Source organism: Phascolarctos cinereus, unplaced genomic scaffold, assembly GCF_003287225.1.
Source record: "Phascolarctos cinereus isolate Bilbo 61053 unplaced genomic scaffold, phaCin_HiC Scaffold_5;HRSCAF=322, whole genome shotgun sequence".
Lineage (NCBI taxonomy): Eukaryota > Metazoa > Chordata > Mammalia > Diprotodontia > Phascolarctidae > Phascolarctos > Phascolarctos cinereus.
In genome coordinates, this window is record NW_027555958.1 from 320,980,702 (window position 1) to 321,000,597 (window position 19,896).

The 19,896-nt window shown below is 40.5% G+C and overlaps 1 protein-coding gene across 1 annotated transcript; it reads left to right on the forward strand.

Annotated features, from left to right (window-relative positions):
* Positions 1-16,110: 16,110 nt before the first annotated feature.
* LOC110212101 (uncharacterized) lies at positions 16,111-18,508 on the forward strand. The gene is made up of 2 exons (XM_020991955.2): positions 16,111-16,203; positions 17,803-18,508. The coding sequence occupies exon 2, from the start codon at positions 17,824-17,826 to the stop codon at positions 18,157-18,159; it is 336 nt and encodes a 111-aa protein (XP_020847614.1). The 5' UTR covers positions 16,111-16,203; positions 17,803-17,823; the 3' UTR covers positions 18,160-18,508.
* Positions 18,509-19,896: the final 1,388 nt, after the last annotated feature.

Here is a 19,896-nt window from a genome sequence, read left to right on the forward strand (position 1 = left end):
TTGGGTGTTTGTGGGTTGAGCAGGTTGGAAACTGCCACAGCTGCCAGTGATTCAGTTCCCTGAGGCCTCTCCGGGTTTGCTGGTGCCTGGTCCGTGCTGGCACGGCCTGTGCTAGACTGAACTTCTCTCTCAGCCCTGCACAACAGATCTTTCCTGTTGACCATCCAGATTGTCCTGGGCTGGAAATTTGTTTCACTCTGTCTTTTTGTGGGTTCTGCTGCTCTAGAATTTATTTAGAGTCATTTTTTTACAAGTATTTGGAGGGGTTTGGGGGAGAGCTCAAGCTAGTCCCTGCTTTTACTCTGGCATCTTGGCTCTGCCCCTCCTCCTGCCCCCTTCCCTTCCAGCTCCCCTTCCAGGTATATGTAAACAGGCAGTGAAAAGAATTGGAGTGGGTAGATGATGGAATGTCATGTGTGAGTAACAGAGTTCCTGGATCATTGAATATTTTGGAAGGCAGTAAAGTATAAGAAGCTAAGAATAGTAGGAAGGGGCCTGGTTGTGAGGGACTTTAAAAGCCAAATAGAGGTTTTATAATTGATCCTGAAAGTAATAGGGAACCACTGGAGTTTACTGAATGGAGGGAAGGGTGATATGATTCAACCTGTACTCTCAGAAGATCACTTTGGCAGCTACTGTATTTCACTGTATAATCATTTCAGACTTTATGCTAAATTTTTTGCAAAAAAGTGGGATGCTACTGTTACGTGAAGCTTTAAAAATTGTGCTGGTACTACATGCCTTTTAGTTTCTGCCAGTCTCGCACCAACTTTTCACTGCCTGAGAACTGTCTTTCCACAACTCTATTTCCATGCTGTTTGGTGAACACAATCATTTTCAGCTTGAAGCCTATAAAATAGTTTTAATATTTACTCATAATCAGAGACAAATGCTTCAATGTAGATGTACAGTTTAGCTAGTATGGGAAGATGCAAGTCTTACCATATCATGTGACTTACTCATGGCAGCTTGGCCTGCCCACCTGCTCCCTTGTGCCTATGGCTCTTCATTGGGTTGAGTGACAACACCATTAGTACTTCAGCACTCTAAACAAACCACACAAGTTGGTTTTAGGAAATATGCTGACAATGTTAATGTGCTGAGAATTCTAGGCTTGCAGCTCAGAATGTGCAAGAGATAAATGGTCAATACATTGCTGCTCTGCTTACCTTTTAAGTAGTGTGATGAACAGAATTATGCCATGCAATGATTACATGATGAAAGGTTATAAACCAATTTTTGGACTGAAAAAACAAAACAAAAAAAACCCAACAGGGTGAGACAGTTATGTGGTGGTGACAATTATGCAGTGAAATATGGTAAATGGAGAGGGAATTGGAGTGGTGAAAGGCTTGGGGCAAGAATACCAACTAGAAGGCTACTGCAATAGTCCAGGCATGAAGTGACTGGAGCTTATACTAAGGTGGTAGCTGTGTGAGTGAATAGAATGGGAACTTGTACCAGAGATATTGTGAAGTCTTGGCACCAGATTGGATTTGTGGGGTGAGTGTGAGTGAGAAGTTGAAAATACCAATGAATTTATGATCCTGGATATCTGGGATGATGATGGTACCCTCAACAGTAATACTGAAGTTTGGAGAAATTGAGGGAGGGGGTAGAAAATGACTTTAGTTTTGGTCATGTTGAGTTTGAGATGTCCAACAGGCGGTTAGACATGTGAGACTTGAGGTCAGGAGCCCAGTATCCAAGGTTGGATAAATAGAGCTGAGAATTATTTGCATAAAGATGATACTAGAATCTTTGGGAGTTGATGAGATTACCAACTGAGATAGTACAGAGAGAGAAAAAATCCCAGGATAGACCCTTGGAGGACACCCAGCTAATGAGAGTGACTTTGATGAAGATCCAGCAAACACATTGAGATGGAGTAGCCAGAGAGATGGGTGACAAACCAGGAGAAAGCAGTGCAATGAAAACCTGGAGAGCAAAGAATATCCAGGAGAAGAGGGTGATCAGCAGTGTCAAAGGCTGCAGAGATAGCAAGAAGAATAAAAATTGAGAAAAGTCCATTAGATTTAGCAATTAAGACATCATTAGTAACTTTGGAGGGAGCAGTTTCAGTTGAATGATGAGGTCAGAAAGCAGAATGATCCCAAGGGCAAGACTTTAAATCTATCCCAGTAAATTTCATCCTATCAGATTTAATGCACTATTCTAACTTGGTAAAATCTTTCTGGATCATAGCACTAGCATCCTATGCCTTTGCTAGCCTTTCAACTTCAGGTCACCTGACAATTTTGTAAGTCTTCTTCCTTTGCCTTTGTCCCATGTCATTGGGTGTTCATTCTCGAAGAGGACCATGACATCAAGAAGATGATGCCATGACATGCAAGTGAATTGGATTTAAATGAGGGAGGGCTGTGCAGAGTCACCAGCCTCACTTTCTCCTCTGGAGCCATCTGGGTCCAGTGGCATGTTACAGATCAGGATGACTGGAGATCCACAAGGCACCCCTTGCACCCCACCCCCTGCCATGTCATTGATGAATATGTTAAACAGTGTTGTGGTTCCATGGTGTGTTGTGGTGGCATCCTCTCAAAGAATTCAGAGTCAGACCACCTGTAATCCAAGTACAGGCATTTATTGAGGATTGACACCCCTTGAAGTGGGTTAGGTTCCAAGAAGAACCAGCAACTTAGATAAGACAGGAGAATTTATGCTGATTACACAACAGAAATTATGAATATTAAAAAGGCAGGGAGGGTTTGTTAAGGGATCAGGTAATGGGGAGGGGTCCCTTCTATAGTTTGGTGGTCAAACATCTTGGTTGTGTTGCTTTTTAATTGGCTAGCTATTGTGGTCCTGTTTGGTCAAGATGGATAGTAAGGAATTGTGGTCCTGTCTTGGGCTAAATGGATGATGTGATTGTGGTTGAGTACAAGGGCACACCTGTTCAAATATGGATCTGGGGGCAGTGGTTATATTGAGTCTGGGGGCCTGAGTTGTGGTTAAAGCCACATTATGCGGTTAAATCAGGGCATGCCTGCTGTTCAGTGGGGTCCATAAGGAAGTTAGAATATTGGGGCTGAGGGCAGCTTTGTTAGGATTCCATCAACAGCACAGGTTCAAACATAGGCCCAAGATCCCTGGAATACTCCAGTGGAGAACTTCTTATAGGTTGACGTTAAATCATTAATGATTATACCTTGGGTCCAGCCACGTACAAGGCTCTAAATCCATCCACGCACATTATTGTCTAATTGAACACACCGTCTGTTTCCATCTTTTCTAGCAGAATAGCTTGAGGGATTATTGAATGCTCTCCTAAAATATAAACAAACTAAATCTACAACATTCCCTTGCTGGGGAATATTTAGACTGGAGAAGTCTCAGAGGTGACATGACAACTTTTTATTTGAGAGTCTGCTTATGTGTGGCCCCAGAGCACAGAAGGTGGAAGGGGCAGAATGACAAATTTGGGTTTGATGTCAAGACAGACTTCCTAATAAGCAGAGCTGTCTAAAAGAGGACTGGGCTTCCTCAGGGGATGGTGGATTCCCTGCTCTCATTGGAAGTCTTCAAGCAGAGGCCATTCCTCCCCAGACTGCACTCTTCTAGAGTTCTTTGTCATGCTCCAGAAACTTCTTCCTAGAAGCCCCAGAATTCACACCCAGAAATATACTATGTCCCTCCTCCCTGGGGACTGTGGAGGACTCTCCTGGAACCTCCATTTAAGGAGGGCGCCTACGGCATCCATCTCTTTATTTCCCAGCAGGCCCCGCTTTTCAATTTTTTTGAGCTATCTTCCCCATTAAAAGTAAGTGCCGTGAAGTTAGGGATTATATTTCTTTTTGTTTAGTATTGCCAGTGCTTACTTAGCACAGTACCTGGCACACAGTAAGTGCACAGTAATTGTTGATTTTACTGCCTATTGATTTACTGACTGAGAATATCACTTACTGGGGTATCACATTGTTCTCCATGCTGACACTTCCTCTACCAACCCCCATTAAGCTGAATTGATCCCAAGAACTTTGATTCCTGGTTATAACTCTGGTAAACTTGTCAAAAACAAAATGTGGTCCATCTGGAATGACATGTTCTTCATAAAGCAGTGTTGCCTCAGAGATTGCTGCTTCTGTTCCTAAATGTTGACTAGTTATCCCTTTAATAATAACATACATTCTAGATTCCCATGGGTGCTCCCCTCATCCCCTTCCAAAAACAAAGCCAAGCTCATTGGCCTAGAATTTGCCAACTCCATTCTCTTCCCATTTTTGAAAACTAAGGCAACATTTGCCCTTCTCGAGTCCTGTTATAACACCTTCCCCTCCCCCGCCCCTGTATCAAACTGCAAGGCAGTATGTCGTGGAGCGCTGGACTTGGTGACAAACTCCTACCTCTGGCACTTAAAAGCTTTATGACAAAAGAGAATGATGTAATTTCTCTGAGCCTCATTTTTTATCTGTAAATTGAAGGTAATTTCTTTTATATCTGTCACACAGAAGTATTATAAGACTCAAACAAGACAATTATTATAAATACTTTATAAACTTTAGGATATCATATAACTGACAGAAGACCTACCTACCCATTGACAGACATGATATATGATACAATATGAAATGATATTCCCCAAATCACTATCAGTGGCTCAGGGCTCGCATCTTTCCTGGGATACAATGCATCTCAGCCTTGAACTTGAGTTCTTCAGGGGCCTCTGATTATCCTTGTTATCCACTTCCTATTAATCATTTTCCTACAATCCTTTCCAATCCAAATATCACTTTTTCTTATCAAAGAAAACAGAAGAAAAGTAAGAGTTGGACAATTCTGTATTCTGTCTATTTGATATATTGAACTGTCCATTCCATAGACATTTTTTTTTTGGAGGCAACTGGGGTTAAGTGATTCACTAAGTGATTGTTGAGTGATGGCTAGTTAGTGTCTGAGGCCAGATTTGAACTGAGGTCCTTCTGACTCCTCATCCGGTGCTCCACCAACTGAGCCATGTAACTACCCCAAGTATTCCATAGATATCTTAAACTCTACTCCCCTGGCCCCCAATTCTCTCTTCTTCCTAACTTCCTTATTATCATCAAGGACCATCCTCCCAAATGAGATGTCATCCTTGATCCCTCACCCTCTCTTACCACCCTCTTGCCCCCAATCTGTTGCTGTCTTGTCAATTTTAGCTTTGTAACACGTCTGCACGTTCTGCCTTCTCTCTTCTGACACTGCCGCCGTCCTGGTTAGGTTTTCATAACCTCAGCCTTGAACTGCTGCAATAACCTGCTGATTGGTCTCCCTACCATACATCTCGATCTGCTACGGTTAACACAGTTAACTTACCTATCAAAGTGATCTTCCAAAAGCACAGGTCTGGCTATGTCCCTCCGCCTGCTCCATGAACTTCAGTGGCTCTCTGTTGCCTCTAGTTTTCAAATACTTAGTTTTCTGTTTGTTTAGCCCCCAGTCTTCTAATACCTTAACCCTCTCCATATACTCTATGATCCAGTGACACTGCTTTTTCTTGATGATGCCAGCATATGACTATTTATTCCCCAAGTCCATGCATTTTCACTGGCTCTCTCCTATGCCTGGAATTCTCTCCTTGTCTGCACTTCCTGGCTTCCCTACTTCCCTGGCTTCCTTCAAGTCCAAGCAAAAAATCCTAGCTTCTCCTAGTAGCCGTTCTCAGTCCTAATGCTAGTGTCTCTCCTCTGTTGATTATGTCTAATTTATCATATCTATATATCTATATATCTATATCTATATATCTATATCTATATGTATATATATGTCTCATTTGTATGTAGTTGTTTGCACGTTGTCTCCCTGACTAGACTGTCAATTCCTGGAGATCAGAGACTGTCTTTGCCTTTCGTTGTACCTCCAGATGCTTAACACAGTATTTGGCACATAGTAGGTGCTTATTAAGTGCTTGTTGAAACTTTGTTGTTGGTTACCACCACCCCATCCAAACCAAGCAGTAGTCTTAACCCTTCTTTGATCTAACTATTTTCCCCCAGGTATAGCTAAAAAACCCCACAACCCCTGCCTCTAAACCCCAAAAGTTCTCTCTCTCTCTTGGTCTCTCTGTCTCTCTCTCTGTCTCTCTCTCTGTCTCTCTCTCTCTCTCTCTCTCTCTCTCTCTCTCTCTCTCTCTCCGTCTCTCTCTCTCTCTGTCTCTCTCTCTCTCTCTCTCTCTCCATCTCTCTCTCTCTCTCTCCATATCTCTCTCTCTCTCTCTCTCTCTCTCTCTCTCTCTCTCTCTCTCTCTCTCCCTCTGTCTCTCTCTCTCTCTCTCTCTCTCTCTCCCTCTCTCTCTCTCTCTCTCTCCCTCTCTCTCTCTCTCCCTCTATCTCTGTCTCTCTGTCTCTCTCTCTCTTTTCATCTCTGTCTCTGTATCTGTCTCTGTCTCTCTCTGTCTCTCTGTCTCTCTCTCTCCATCCTTAGCATTCCTCACCAGCCTCAACTCATTTTGAGCTTTCGTGCTCTTAACACAATTGTTACAGGGCCATTATGCTGGGCTTTTGTATTTATCCTTCGTTGTTTGCCCATTTCTCCATTTTCTGCATTATCTTCTAAAAATCTACGTTCTTGTTGGCTCATAGAGCCAGAGTTTGAATGCATCAACTCAGCTATGTGTCAGGAACTATGCTAATACAAATAAAAAAAAAAGGGAAGTTCTTGCCTTCAAGAAGCTTGCATTCTAATAGAAATCTAACACTTAAAAGGAAGCTGAAGAAGGTCGTCATGCAGGGTCCTAGTGGAGAAAGAAGTCCAGAGTGTCAGGAGTGGAGTACATAGAGGAATGAAGGAATGAACATGGGTGGCCTTTAAATGGAGGAACTGACTGACCAGACAAGGAGGCTGCAGGGACAGAGTGACCTTGCTGTGTAAATGACACCTTAGTGGTCATCCAATCCAACCAGTACTTGATCCCGTTTAAAAGCCCTGCAGCCACCTTTATGTGTTACACCTCTCTGGCTTCCTTTAAGTCCCAACTAAAATCCTACCTTTTATAGGAAGCCTTCCCCCATGCCTCTTAATTCTAGTGCCTTCCCTCTGTTGATTATTTTCTATTTATTTGGTGTATGGATTGCTTCATGTATATTTGTTTACAGTTGTCTCCTTCGTTAAATTGCAAGCTCCTTGGGGACAGGGACTGTCTTTTTGTCTCTTTTTGTATTTACAATGCTTAGCAAAGTTCCTGGTGCATAGCTGATTATTGATTGGTACATGTAGCTATTTCTGCCAGGTGAGCTCATCATTTCTTCCCCAGCAATCAGTCTTTCCTTATCAGTGAGGATCAGATCTTACCATCCCATTTTTGTTGGCTCCTCCACTTTTTGAAGGATGAAATGATCATTAAGGCAAGCCAGGGAATTGTTTGCTGTTTCTGTTTCTGGCAGAGGGAGAACTCTAATAGATATCAGAACAGCTGGAGTCCTTCATCACTGTCATAGCCTGCCTCACTGGTGACCTGCTTTCCAAACTCCTCATCTTATCTCCAGTTAGAGATATCCTCTTCATTACTGCCAATCTAGGCTACTTGTACCTGAAATACACCCTATGCTTTCTTTCCATTCTGTCTTTGCTTGTACCTTTAGTTCCCAATGCCTAGAGTAGAGATGGAAAGCAGAGAGGACAGGCTGCTGAGTGGAAGGGGACATCACACTCTGCCTTCTACTCTGTACAGGCTTAGATGCCTTCCTCCTTCTGGGACAGAAAACACAGGTGGTTCCTAAAGATGGGGTTAGGACTGCTATCAGGGTGTGCCCCTTTACCCTCCTTGCATGAGATGCCTATTTAGATGGATAGTTCATTGTGTGATATAGAGCTTTTCAGTCTACTAATTGGATGCTTGGAGGTTTTAAGGTAACAATTGAGGAAAAGAAAGGTGTCAGGGTACCTGAGGTGGATTTCACTCAATTCAATTCAATGAATTTATTAGTAAGCACCCAATGTACTAGATCTGGGGGAATTTAAAAAAAAATTCACTTTTTAAAAAATTAGAGTTCCAAATTCTCTCTCTCCCTTTAGCCCCTTGGAGGAGATTAAAACAAAACCAAACCCTGAAACCTAGAACAACTGAACAAATTAATAGCAGGTTTTGGGTGGGGAGAATATACAAAGATTCCTGGCCTCAGGGAGCTCATGGTGTAACTGGATGGATAGAACTGAAGGAAATTGCTAAACCTCCATATCACCAAGTGCATGCTAATGTGGTCTCCATGTTTTAGTGGCTTAAGGAATAAAGAAAGGTTCTCAGCCAGGTGGAAAGGGTGAAGGTTGGGGAGAGATAAATAAGGAAGATTTCTTAGATAGAGGAGTTTCTGAGCAATGGGATAAATGGGCTGGTTTTTGTTCTGGTTAAACTAATCCCAAGGAGTCCCAGAATACATGTGTGTATATGCCAATCAGCTTCCTTATTAAAGTGTAGGTTCCAACAGTGATAGGACTTTGTAGTGACCTTTTATTTTTTTTTTATAGACTCTCCAATATTTCTGCATCTTCCTTCTATATGGCTTCACCTCATTAAATTCTGATGCCTCAAGCCAAGTCTTCCCGGGTGAAGGAAAAGTAGATAAGAGGGAATAGTCAAATTAATGTCATAAATCCTTATTTCTCACTTCTTCTTAGCACATACCCTTTGCCTCTAGTCAGACCAGTCATCTCATTGTGTCACAAAAATGTATTCCTTTGTGGTATATCACAATGGACCCTGGACTTAAAATTGGAACTGCATAGAGTAAGTACAGTAATTCTTTCACATGGAAGTTTTCTAAATATTTTGCAGTGATCATTCCTTCCCCTCCCTTTCCCTATTTTTTGTCATATCGTCCTTTCTCCAGGTTAAACACCACTAGCTCTTCAATTGAGCCTTGTATATCTTGAGATTCTAGGGTTCTATGATTCTGAGATGTTGGCAGATGAGGCCAGAATCCGGGGCAAATATGATGTTCTATTCTTATATTGGGGCAGACTAAGGCCGACTAAGATTTCTGGCCGCCATCTCACTCTGATGATTCAGGCAAGCAAGACTCTGATGTCTTTTTCACATGTTAAGTGAGGTCTTCCCCATCCTGTCCTTTTGCAATTGAATTTAAGTGCTAGGCTTGACATTTATTCTTATTCTTTTTTTTTTTTTAAGGCAAATTGGGGTTAAGTGACTTGCCCATAGTCATACAGCTACTAAGTGTCAAGTGTTTGGTCTGAGGCCATATTTGAACTCAGGTCCTCCTGACTTCAGGGCTGGTGCTCTATCCACTGTGCCACCTAGCTGCCCCCAACATTTATTCTTAATCAAATGTTATCTCTTATTAGATTTCACTTGGGATTCAAGCCTCTCGTGAGTATATTTTTGGAACCTGATTCTATCATCCAAAAGGACAGCTCTCCTTCCAGTCTTGGCATCTCCAGATCCCTCCAAGGCTCAGCTCAAGTGCCTCATCCAAATAAAGACTTTTCTTCTCTCCATTTGTCAGTGCTCTACCTCTCCTGATCACTTCATGTTTAGTAAATATGTGTGTGTGTGTGTGTGTGTGTGTGTGTGTGTGTATACATATACTTGTATTTATTTATCTGTGCATATAGGGCAGCTAGGTTGTATAGTAGATAGAGAATCTGGTCTGGAGTCAGGAAGAATCATCTTTCTGAGTTCAAATCTGACTTCAGACACTTACTAGCTACGTAACCCTGGGCAAGTCACTTAACCTTGTTTGCTTCAGTTTTCTCATCTGTAAAATGAACCAAAGAAGGAAATGGCAAACCATTCCAATAACTTTGCCAAGAAAATGCCAGATGAAGAGTGGGATATGACTGAAAAATGACTGAACAACAAAAATCCGTGTATATGTTCTATCCTCTAACTAGAACGTAAGCTCCTTGAAGGAAGTGACTTTAATTAAAAAAATATTTTCCTCCCAATTACACATTAAACAATTTTTAACATTCTTTTAAAGAATTTTTTTAAAGTTTTGAGTTCCAAAGTCTAGCCTCCCTCTCTTCCTTCTCCCCTCCTTAAGATGGCAAGCAATCTGATATTGGCCATACATGTGTAATCATGTAAAACATTTTCATATCACTCATCTTATGCAAGAACAATAGAAAGAAAGACAGGAAGAAAGAAAGAAAGGAAGAAAGAAAGAAAGAAAGTGAAAAATAATATGCTTCAGTTTGTATTCAGACATCAGTTTTTTCTCTGGAGGGGGATAGCATTTTTTGTCATGAGTCCTTTGGGATAGTCTTGGATCATTGTGTTGCTAAGAATAGCCAAGTCATTTACAATTGTTCGTCATACTATATTGCTGTTATAGTGTACAAGGTTCTCCTGGTTCTGCTCACTTTAGTTTGCATCAGTTCATGTAAGTCTTCTCAGGTTTTTCTGAAATCATTCTGCTCATCATTTCTGACAGCACAATAATATTCCATTACATTCATATACTACAGCTTGTTTTGCCATTTCCCAATTCATGGGCAACCCTTAATTTCCAGTTCTTAGCTATGACAAAAACAGCTAGTATAAATATTTTTGTACACATAGGTCCTCTCCAAGCCTTTCTTTTTTTAAAATCTCTTGGGATACAGACCTTGCAGTGGTCTTGCTGGATCAAAGGTTCAAATTGCTGCACAATTTTATAACCCTTTGGGCATAGTTCCAAATTGCTTTCCAGAATGGTTGGATCAGTTCACAACTCCACCAACAGTTCATTAGTGTTCAGTTTTCCCATATCTTCTCCAAGATTTATCATTTCCATTTTTGTCATATTAGCCAATCTGATAGGTGTGATGTGGTACCTTAGAGTTGTTTTAATCTGCATTTCTTTAATTGATAGTGATAGAACATTTTTTCATATAACTATAGATAACTTTGATTACTTCTAAAAACTGTCTGTTTATACCCTTTGACACTTATCATTTGGGGAATGACTTGTATTTTTTTTAATTTGACTCAGTTCTCTATATAGTTGGGATACTCTATATATTTATCAGAGATAGTTGCTATAAATCCCCCCCCCATCAGTTTTCTGCTTTCCTTCTAATTTTGGCTGCATTGGTTTTGTTTGTGCAAAACCTTTTTAATTTTATAAAATCAAAATGATCCATTTTACATTATGTAATGCTCTCTATATCTTTTTTGGTCCTAAATTCTTCCTTTATCCATAGATCTGACAGGTAAACTATTCCATGCTCTCCTAATTTGCTTATGATCTCACTCTTTATGTCTAAATCATGTACCCATTTTGACCTTATCTTGTTACATGGTATGAGATGTTGGTCTATACCTAGTTTCTGCCACACTGTTTTTCTAGTTTTTCCAACAATTTTTGTCAAATAATGGGTTCTTGTCCTAAAAGCTTGGATCTCTGTGTTGATCAAACATTAGATTACTGTGGTCATTTGCTATGATATATTGTGTACCTAATCTATTCCACTGATCCACCACTCTATTTCTTAGCCAATACTGGATTGTTTAGATAATTACCACTTTATAATGCCACTATGGCTAGGCCACCTTATTTTACATCCCCCCCCCCCAATTTCCTTAACATTCTTAACTTTTTATTCTTCCTGATAAATTTTGTTATTTTTTTTCTAGTTCTACAAAATAAGTTTGATTGGTATGGAACTGAATAGGTAAATTAATTTAGGTAGAATTGTCATTTTTGTTACATTGGCTCTGCCTACCCATGAGCAATTAATATTTCTCCAAATTGTTTAGATCTGACTTTATTTGCATGAAAAATGTTTTGTAATTGTGTTTGTATAGTTCTGTATTTGTCTTGGGTGTGTAGACTCCCAAGTATTTTATATTGTCTATAGTTACTTTAAATGGAATTTTTCTCTCTATTTCTTGCTGCTGGACTTTGTTGGTAATGCATAGAAATGCTGATGATTTACATGGGTTTATTTTGTATCCTGCAACTTTACTAAAGTTTAACTTGTTTTTCAGTTGATTCTCTCAGATTCCCCAAGTATGCCATCATATCTGCAAAGAGTGAGTTTTGTTTTCTCATTGTTTATTCTAATTCCTTTAATTTCTTTTTCTTCTCTTATTGCCATAGCTAGCATTTCTAGTACAATATTGAGTAATAAAGATGGTAATGGGCATCCTTACTTCACTCCTGATTTTCTTATCCCAATTACAGATAATGCTTCCTGATGGTGTTAGATAAATATTAATTGTTATCTTAAGATAAGCTCCATTTATTTCTATGTTCTCTTGTGTTTTTAATAGGAATGGTTGTTAGACTTTGTCAAAGGCTTTTTCTGTACTTATTAAGATAATTATATGATTTCCATTGGTTTTGTTATTGATGTGGTCAGTTATGCTGAAAGTTTCCCCAGTATTGAACCAGCTCTGCTTTCCTGTTATAAATCTCAGTTGGTCATAGTGTATGATTTTTGTGATATATTGCTGAAATCTTGCTAGTAGTTTATTTAAATTTTTTGCATCATATTAATTAGGAAAATTGATCTATAGTTTCCTTTTTCTGTTTTTATTCTTCCTGGTTTAGGTATCAGCACCATATTTATGTTATAAAGGAAATTTGGTAGGACTCCTTCTTTGTTTATTTTTTCAAATGATTTATATAATATTGGGATTAATTGTTCTTTAAATGCTTGGTAGAATTTGCTTGTGAATCCATCTGGCCCTGGAGATTTTATCTTAGGGACAAAATAGAAGCTATTTTGCCCAATGAGCTCCATAACAGCACCTAAATTTTTTAAGGAGAAGTTAAATGAGTTACAGGAAGAAATAGATCTCCTTACTCTTTAGGGAGTTCATTGATGGCTTGTTCAATTTCTTTTTTCTAAGAGTGGGTTATTTTATTTTTTCTTCTGCTAATCTGGGCAATTTATATTTTTGTAAATATCCATCTACTTCATTTAGATTGTCAGATTTATTGACATAAAATTGGGCAAAATAGTTCCTAATAATTATTTTAATTTCCTCTTCATTGGTGGTGAATTCACCCTCTCCTTTTAATACTGATAATTTGGTTTTCTTCTTTACTTTTTAAAAAGCAAATTAACCAATAATTTATCAAATTTATTAATTTTTTCATAGAACCAGCTTCTAGTTTTATTTAATAATTCAATGGTTTTTCTTGCTTTCAATTTTACTTACCTCTCCTTTGATTTTCAAGATTTCCAATTTGGTGTTTAACTGAGGAGTTTGAATTTGTTCTTTTTCAATTTTTTTTAGTTGCATGCCCAATTCATTCATCTGCTCTTTCTCTATTTTACTGATGTAAGAATTTAGAGAAATAAAAATTCCCCTAAATGCTGCTTTGGTTATATCCCATAAATTTTGGTATGTTGTCTTATTGTTGTCATTCTTTTTAATGAAATTATTGATTGTTTCTATAATTTGTTCTTTGACCCACTTATTATTTAGGATTAGATTACTCAGTTTCCAATTAATTTTTAATCTGTTCTTCTTCTATCCTTTATTGAATGTAATTTTTATTGCATTATGACGTGAAAAGCATGCATTTAATGTTTTTCCTTTGCTGCATTTGGTTGTGAGGTTTTTATGCCCTAATACATGGTCAGTTTTTGTATAGGTGCCATGTACTTCTGAGAAAAAAGGTATATGCCTTTCTAGTTTCATTCAATTTTTTTCTGGAGATCTATCATATCTAACTTTTCTAGAATTCTATCCACCTCCTTAGCTTCTATCTTGTTCATTTTTTTGGTTGGAATTATCTAGTTCTGAGAGGGAAAAGCTGAGATCCCCTACTAGTATAGTTTTAACATCTATTTCCTCTTGTAACTCATTTAACTTCCCCTTAAAAAATTTAGATGCTATATCATTTGGTGCATATATGTTTAGTATTGATATTACTTCATTGTCTATGGTACCTTTCAGCCTTCCTTATCTCTTTTAATTCGATCTATTCTGGCTTTTGCTTTGTCTGAGATCATGATTGCCACCCCTGCTTTTTTTTTTCTTGGTGAGGCAATTGGGGTTAAGTGACTTGCTCAGAGTCACACAGCTAGTGAGTGTTATGTGTCTGAGGCCAGATTTGAACTCAGGTCCTCCTGACTTCAGGGCTGGTGCTCTAACCATTGTGCCACCTAGCTGCCCCTGCTTTTTTTTTTCACTTCAGCTGCTGTTACAGCCCCTTACCTTTTACCCTGTGTGTGTCTCTGTGCTTGACTATTTAATTTGTCAGTGTCTCAAACTGTACATAGCAGACACTTAATAAGCACAAGTTGTGTCAAACTGAACTGCATTAATTTCTTAAGCATGTTATCTGTGTCTTCATCTAATGAACTCATAAAAAATTGGGCAGGACAGAAAATGACTCCTGGGCCACAGATAGAGACTTATTCCTAGGTTAATATCACTATTAATCAGTACTCTTTGGGTAGAATTTTTTTTTTCAATCAGCTGTGAATCCAGCTAAATGAATTGTCATTCAATTACCTTTCCCCCCCCCCCAATTTTGTTCACAGGAATATTAAGAAAAGATTACTGAAACTGAGGGACATTGTGCCTGTGGGATTTCCCAGGTCTACTAGTCTAGTAATTCTGTCAGAAAAGCAGATGAAGTTAATCTGGAAGGACCAGTTAATGATGAACCTTGACTGGCTCGTGGTGATTATCACTTTCCTTCCTAAATGCTCACAGATTATCCTCTTAATCATATCTTCTAGAATTTTTCCAGGAAAGCCCACTGAAATACAGACATGTTACGTCTATGGCATTTCCCTGAGCTGCCAGTCTAGTAAACATGTCAACAGAGAATGCTTTACTCAGTGAAGGCAGGCACAAGATGCTTGAGCGTTTACCTGTTCCAGCCTTGGTCATACTGATTGGGGAATGTTATGAATGAATCACTTATTTCCATCTGGGCTAATTTAAACCACTCCTCCCAAATCAAGCCAATGAGAGCCAGAAATAGTAATTTCAGGTATTAAGTAATTTTATTTCCACCTAAGATTCCCAATCTGAGGTCCAGGTGACTTGTCTGCCCAGGAGGCAAGGCTGGTTTAGTCCTCTCCCAATGGTACTAAGACACATGCTGTCTCAGTGAGAAGGGACAATATTCCAGAGACTGATACAAGCCCAGTGTTTCCTCCTCCCATAGCTGACTCATCTTCTGTGCTCAGCTACTCTTGTAGGTAGATTTGTCCTTGATGTGTGTATATGGGGTGGGGGTGGGGGTGGGGGTGTCAGTTTTTAAGGAATCCTAATAAGAAAGACAATGTTTTTACTCTGGAAAGATAGGGAGGGATTAGAGAAAATGGGGTCTGAGAATTGGTGGTGGGGAGCAAGGAGGGCAGTCTGAAGAGGTTTTATGGAAGATAGGCATATGAAAGATGTTTCAGAAAGGAGAAAGAGCCTGAGCTGGGTAATGAGGAGGGAAGGGAACATCTGAAATCTGTTGGGAATAAAGGGGAGAAATGGAGTGCTGCCCATTAATCTCCAGCCCATGCAAATCTCAGAAACAAAATGGGGTAAGACATGGTCAAGGGATAGGCAGCAGATATACTGGACTGGAGCCAAGATTCTATGAGGAGAGAATTTTATAAGGAATGATGGTAGATGGGATGACAAGAAAAGGCAGGAGGCATTTTGTGAAGGGGCCTGAAAGTTCTGCTGAGTTTATAATATGTTCTAAGATTATATCTATCTCTACCACCACTGTTGCCCCCTCCAGTGTTTGAATTCCCCCTTTCTCCCAAACTAGCCTTGACACTGAATATCTAACAAAACTATGTACACAAAGAAAGCACCCAGGAAAGGATTTTATCTAGTGGATTTTTGTCTTATTTAATCTAATGGACTCAGGGATCATTGGAGAATGGGAGACTGATCACACCATAGGAAGTCCCTATTATTTCCCCCTCACTCCCCCATTAAACTCAGAAAATATCCCTAGGAATAATCTGCCCCTGGTCTTACCATCCATACATAGAAAAGCTGACCTTGTTGGGGGGGGGCAGTGGGGATTAGGCCATGATGACATCTTGTCATTCAACTGGCACCAAAGGAATGTTAAGTGGATGGTTTCATCATAGAGACTGGACCGACAGGTAATTGAGGGAAATTGAAGTGATTCACATATGGGCAGGGAAAGAATGAAAACAGTAAGGCCCAGAGCGATCCCATTTCCTTGAGGCAGGGTTGAGAGAGTATAATATAAAAGACTCTCAGCAGATCCAGGACTCAGCAACAGATCCAAGCAGCCATATAGCTTGTTCTTCTCTGAACGCCAGGTGAGTCTCTCTCTACCATGACTTTCTTGACAATTTGATGACCATGGAGTCATGAAGTTGTAGAATTTCATTTTAGATATGAGGAATCTAAGGAGCAGCAGGAACAGGACTAGAAATCAGAAGCTGCATTAGGGGCCATGGCTTTTCACCCGATATTGGACATTTCATTGTCTATTGGCATTGATGCAAAATGGCCCATCATGCTATATCTGGTATTTAATATGCACTTATTCATTGGTATTTAATATTCACTTATTCACTTATGTTTTGTAGAACTAGAGGCTCTCAAGGCTGGAAGGGATCTTAGACATCACTAATAGTCCAATCCTTTCATTTTCTAGAGCAGGTAACTGTGGCCTAGGGAGGTGATTCATCCAAGATCACATAGTTAATTAATAGCAGAGTTGGTAGTTGAATATAGGTCTCCTAACTCCTAGTCTGGTGCTTTGCCTACTGGAACACCATTATCTATAAAGAGGGCTTCCTAGAGAATGATAAACCTTGGGTGTTTAACATAGCATGGTTGTACGTAAATACAGAGCATTTCATGGGATTTAAGAAAAAAAAATTGGCAGATCGTAGGATTATAATCTTTCTGACGTATCTCGGGTCTAGAGTGACTTAATGATTTTTTTATATCTATCCTAGAAATATGCTGTATTGTGTGAACCACTGATACAGAATTAGAATGTATAGAGCTAGTCAAGGCAAGGAGGATTGTGAGGACAGAAAGAATGAGATAGGATGATAGTGTGAGACAGAGAAAGACACCTTAAGAAAAGAAAGAGAGCTGGGGCAGGAGAGAGAGAGAAGAGAGAGAGAGAGAGAGAGAGAGAGAGAGAGAGAGAGAGAGAGAGAGAGAAATAATGGCTATTCCAAGTGGGGACATAGGATGATGTAGAAAGAGGGTTAGGCTTGGAGTCAAAGAAACTGGGTTCTCACCCCCATGTGGCTTTGGGCAGGTCAATTAGTAAATGCCTTTAAAAAAGTCTTGTTGACCAATAGAAGAACAGACCTTGTGAGAAGGATAATGAGTTGGCCTGGAAGTTCCATGTTAGTCTCATGGATGATGACTAGTAATGTCCCTGCTATTTTCACCTCATGGAGGGTCAAAAGCCGGAGGGCACTCATGACAATATCATCCCAATCCCCACATATAGGGAACATAGAATTCACCAGTGTTACTCAATGGCTTCAGAAATCTAGTTACTTTAGCAAGAGGCAGAGACCAGGCTAAGACTGAAATGAGTTTAGTTTGGGGATAGGGAGGCGATATGTCTGCTCATTAGTAAAATGCTCAATGGGATTTGCTCTCTTGCTCTCAGTTTCCTCATGTGTAAAATTAAGGGGGTGGACTGGATAACCTCTAAAGTATCTTCTATTGATACTATATCTATAATCCTATAACTCTGCTCATAGATAAAGCTTTTAGCTGGCTGTCACTCTGTCTTTGAAGCTAAATAGTTTCAAAGTCTATATGGGAAGAGCTGGAAGGGGGAGAGGGAAAGGTCTAGAAGTGCTTTCAAAGTCATACCCTTCTAGCAGGGGGCTTGCCTTCTCATCTGGTAACATAACCATGGACTATCCTTTCTCCTCCAGATCTATCCACATCACAGAGCCATGTCTTCTCAGCAACAGAAGATTCCCTGTACCCCACCTCCCCAAGTTCATCAGCAGCAGGTGAAACAGCCCTGCCAGCCACCTCCCCAGGAGCCATGTGCCCCCAAGATCCCAGAGCCTTGCCACCCCAAGATCCCAGAGCCTTGCCACCCCAAGGTGCCAGAGCCTTGCCATCCAAAGGTGCCAGAGCCTTGCCACCCCAAGGTGCCAGAGCCATGCCATCCCAAGGTCCCAGAGCCTTGCCACCCCAAGGTGCCGGAGCCATGTACCACCAAAGTCATTCCACCTCCAGCTCAAGAGAAGTGCCCACAGGTCCTCAAGACCAAACAGAAGTAAGATGGCTCAGGATGACGCCCTCCATGAGACCAGCAGCCAGATGAAGAATCTCCCTTACCATCAGCTTTCCAACCCTAATTGCTATCTGTACTTCCAGGGAGAGATTTCTCCCCTGGTGCTTTTCAGCCTATAATTAGCATGCTGAAAACAATTAGCAATGGTCCTGCCCTTCATTTGGGTCCTGAAAATGCTACAGAAGTCTGTCCCCACCCTGGGATCCCTAAGCACCTGGATCAGGCTGAGGCTGCATCCGCCTGAGCTGGCCCTCTGGCTACAGCTATCAGGGCTAGAATCAGGCTTCAGTCCAGGAATGACTGTATCCTTCCTACTCTGATCCCATTAAACTCATTTTCCATGTGACTTCTGGCTGTATGTGCGTCATTGGCTGCTTCTTTTGAGCTTCTCCAACTAAGGTCTCTTGTCTTCTATTTTCTTCTGAGTGGAAGGAGGGTACATATGGAGGGGGTCAAGAAAACAATTTTCCTAACTCAGGGGCTCTGAATGAGGAGGAGGGGTTAGGAGGAAGAGGGCATAGGGCTTTAGGCTGAGCTGGCACCTCACTAGGCATCAGTCAGGAATTCAGAACACTCATAATGGACAGTTATGTTGTGCTGCACTCTTGCCAAACTCTCTCAGTCCCCAGCCAGATCTGAAGCACCTGGCTTTACACCAGCCCAAGCCAGCAAACCCATCCCAGTACCTGCTTATGGCACAGGGCGAAAGTCATTAATTTTGGAGTCCAGAGACCTGAGTTTGAGTCCCAGGTCTGCCCCTTACTAGTCAGGTGACTTTAGGAAAATCATTTAACCTGTAACCTTTGAACCTGTGTTTTCTCATCTGCAACATGAGAATAGTATTTTCACTAATCATCTCTCTTAAAAAAAGGAAAACCTGTAGGTGTGATGTATTATCACTATTTCTTTTATTAGGTGAATTGTCACTCATTCTGAGTAGATATGGTGCTCATTCTCCATCCAAACCCACAGAATTAGAGACTTGAAAGGATCTCGATCAGTTTCTTTATTTTACAGATGAGAAAGTTGAGGTCCAAAAAGAGGCCACACAGCATGTCGGTCATACAGCAGTGACCAGAACACAATTTTCTTTGTTTTGGTAAAATGCTGATTGAGTCTAGTGCTCTTCCCACTAAGCCTCTCTGCCCCTTCACCATCATTGGTTATTTCTTTTTTCAAAACCTTTGAGGACTGATATATCTTTAGGTCAGCACAGTTCACTGAATGTCCACTGTGTTTAGAACCCAGTATGTGGTCCTGCTGAGAGGAAGAAATCCAGAAGCAGGAAGATACACTATCCTTGCCTTCAGGGAGTCTACAGTCTAGTTGGAGAGACAAGACACACTCTTGAACACAATAGGAAAGAGTGTGTTAGGACACACCAAAAGATACCCAGAAAATACAATCTAAAGGCAGTTTGGTCTAATGTACCCCGGACCTAGGCACAGAGTAAAACACAACCAGGGGAATAACTTCCAGACTTCATTATTTCTAAGACACCACCATCTTTTCAGTCGCCCAGGTTTGTAACCTTGGAGTCATCTTTGGTTTTTCATTTTCTGTCTTCCTACATATCTAGTCTGCTCTCTGAGTTTTATTAACGATATTTCCACAAGATTTCTCACATCCATCCCCTTCTCTATTTGCACAACCACCACCTTGTTCAGGCCTTTATCAACTCTCATGTGGACTATGACAATATCAGATTCCTGAAGGGTCTCCT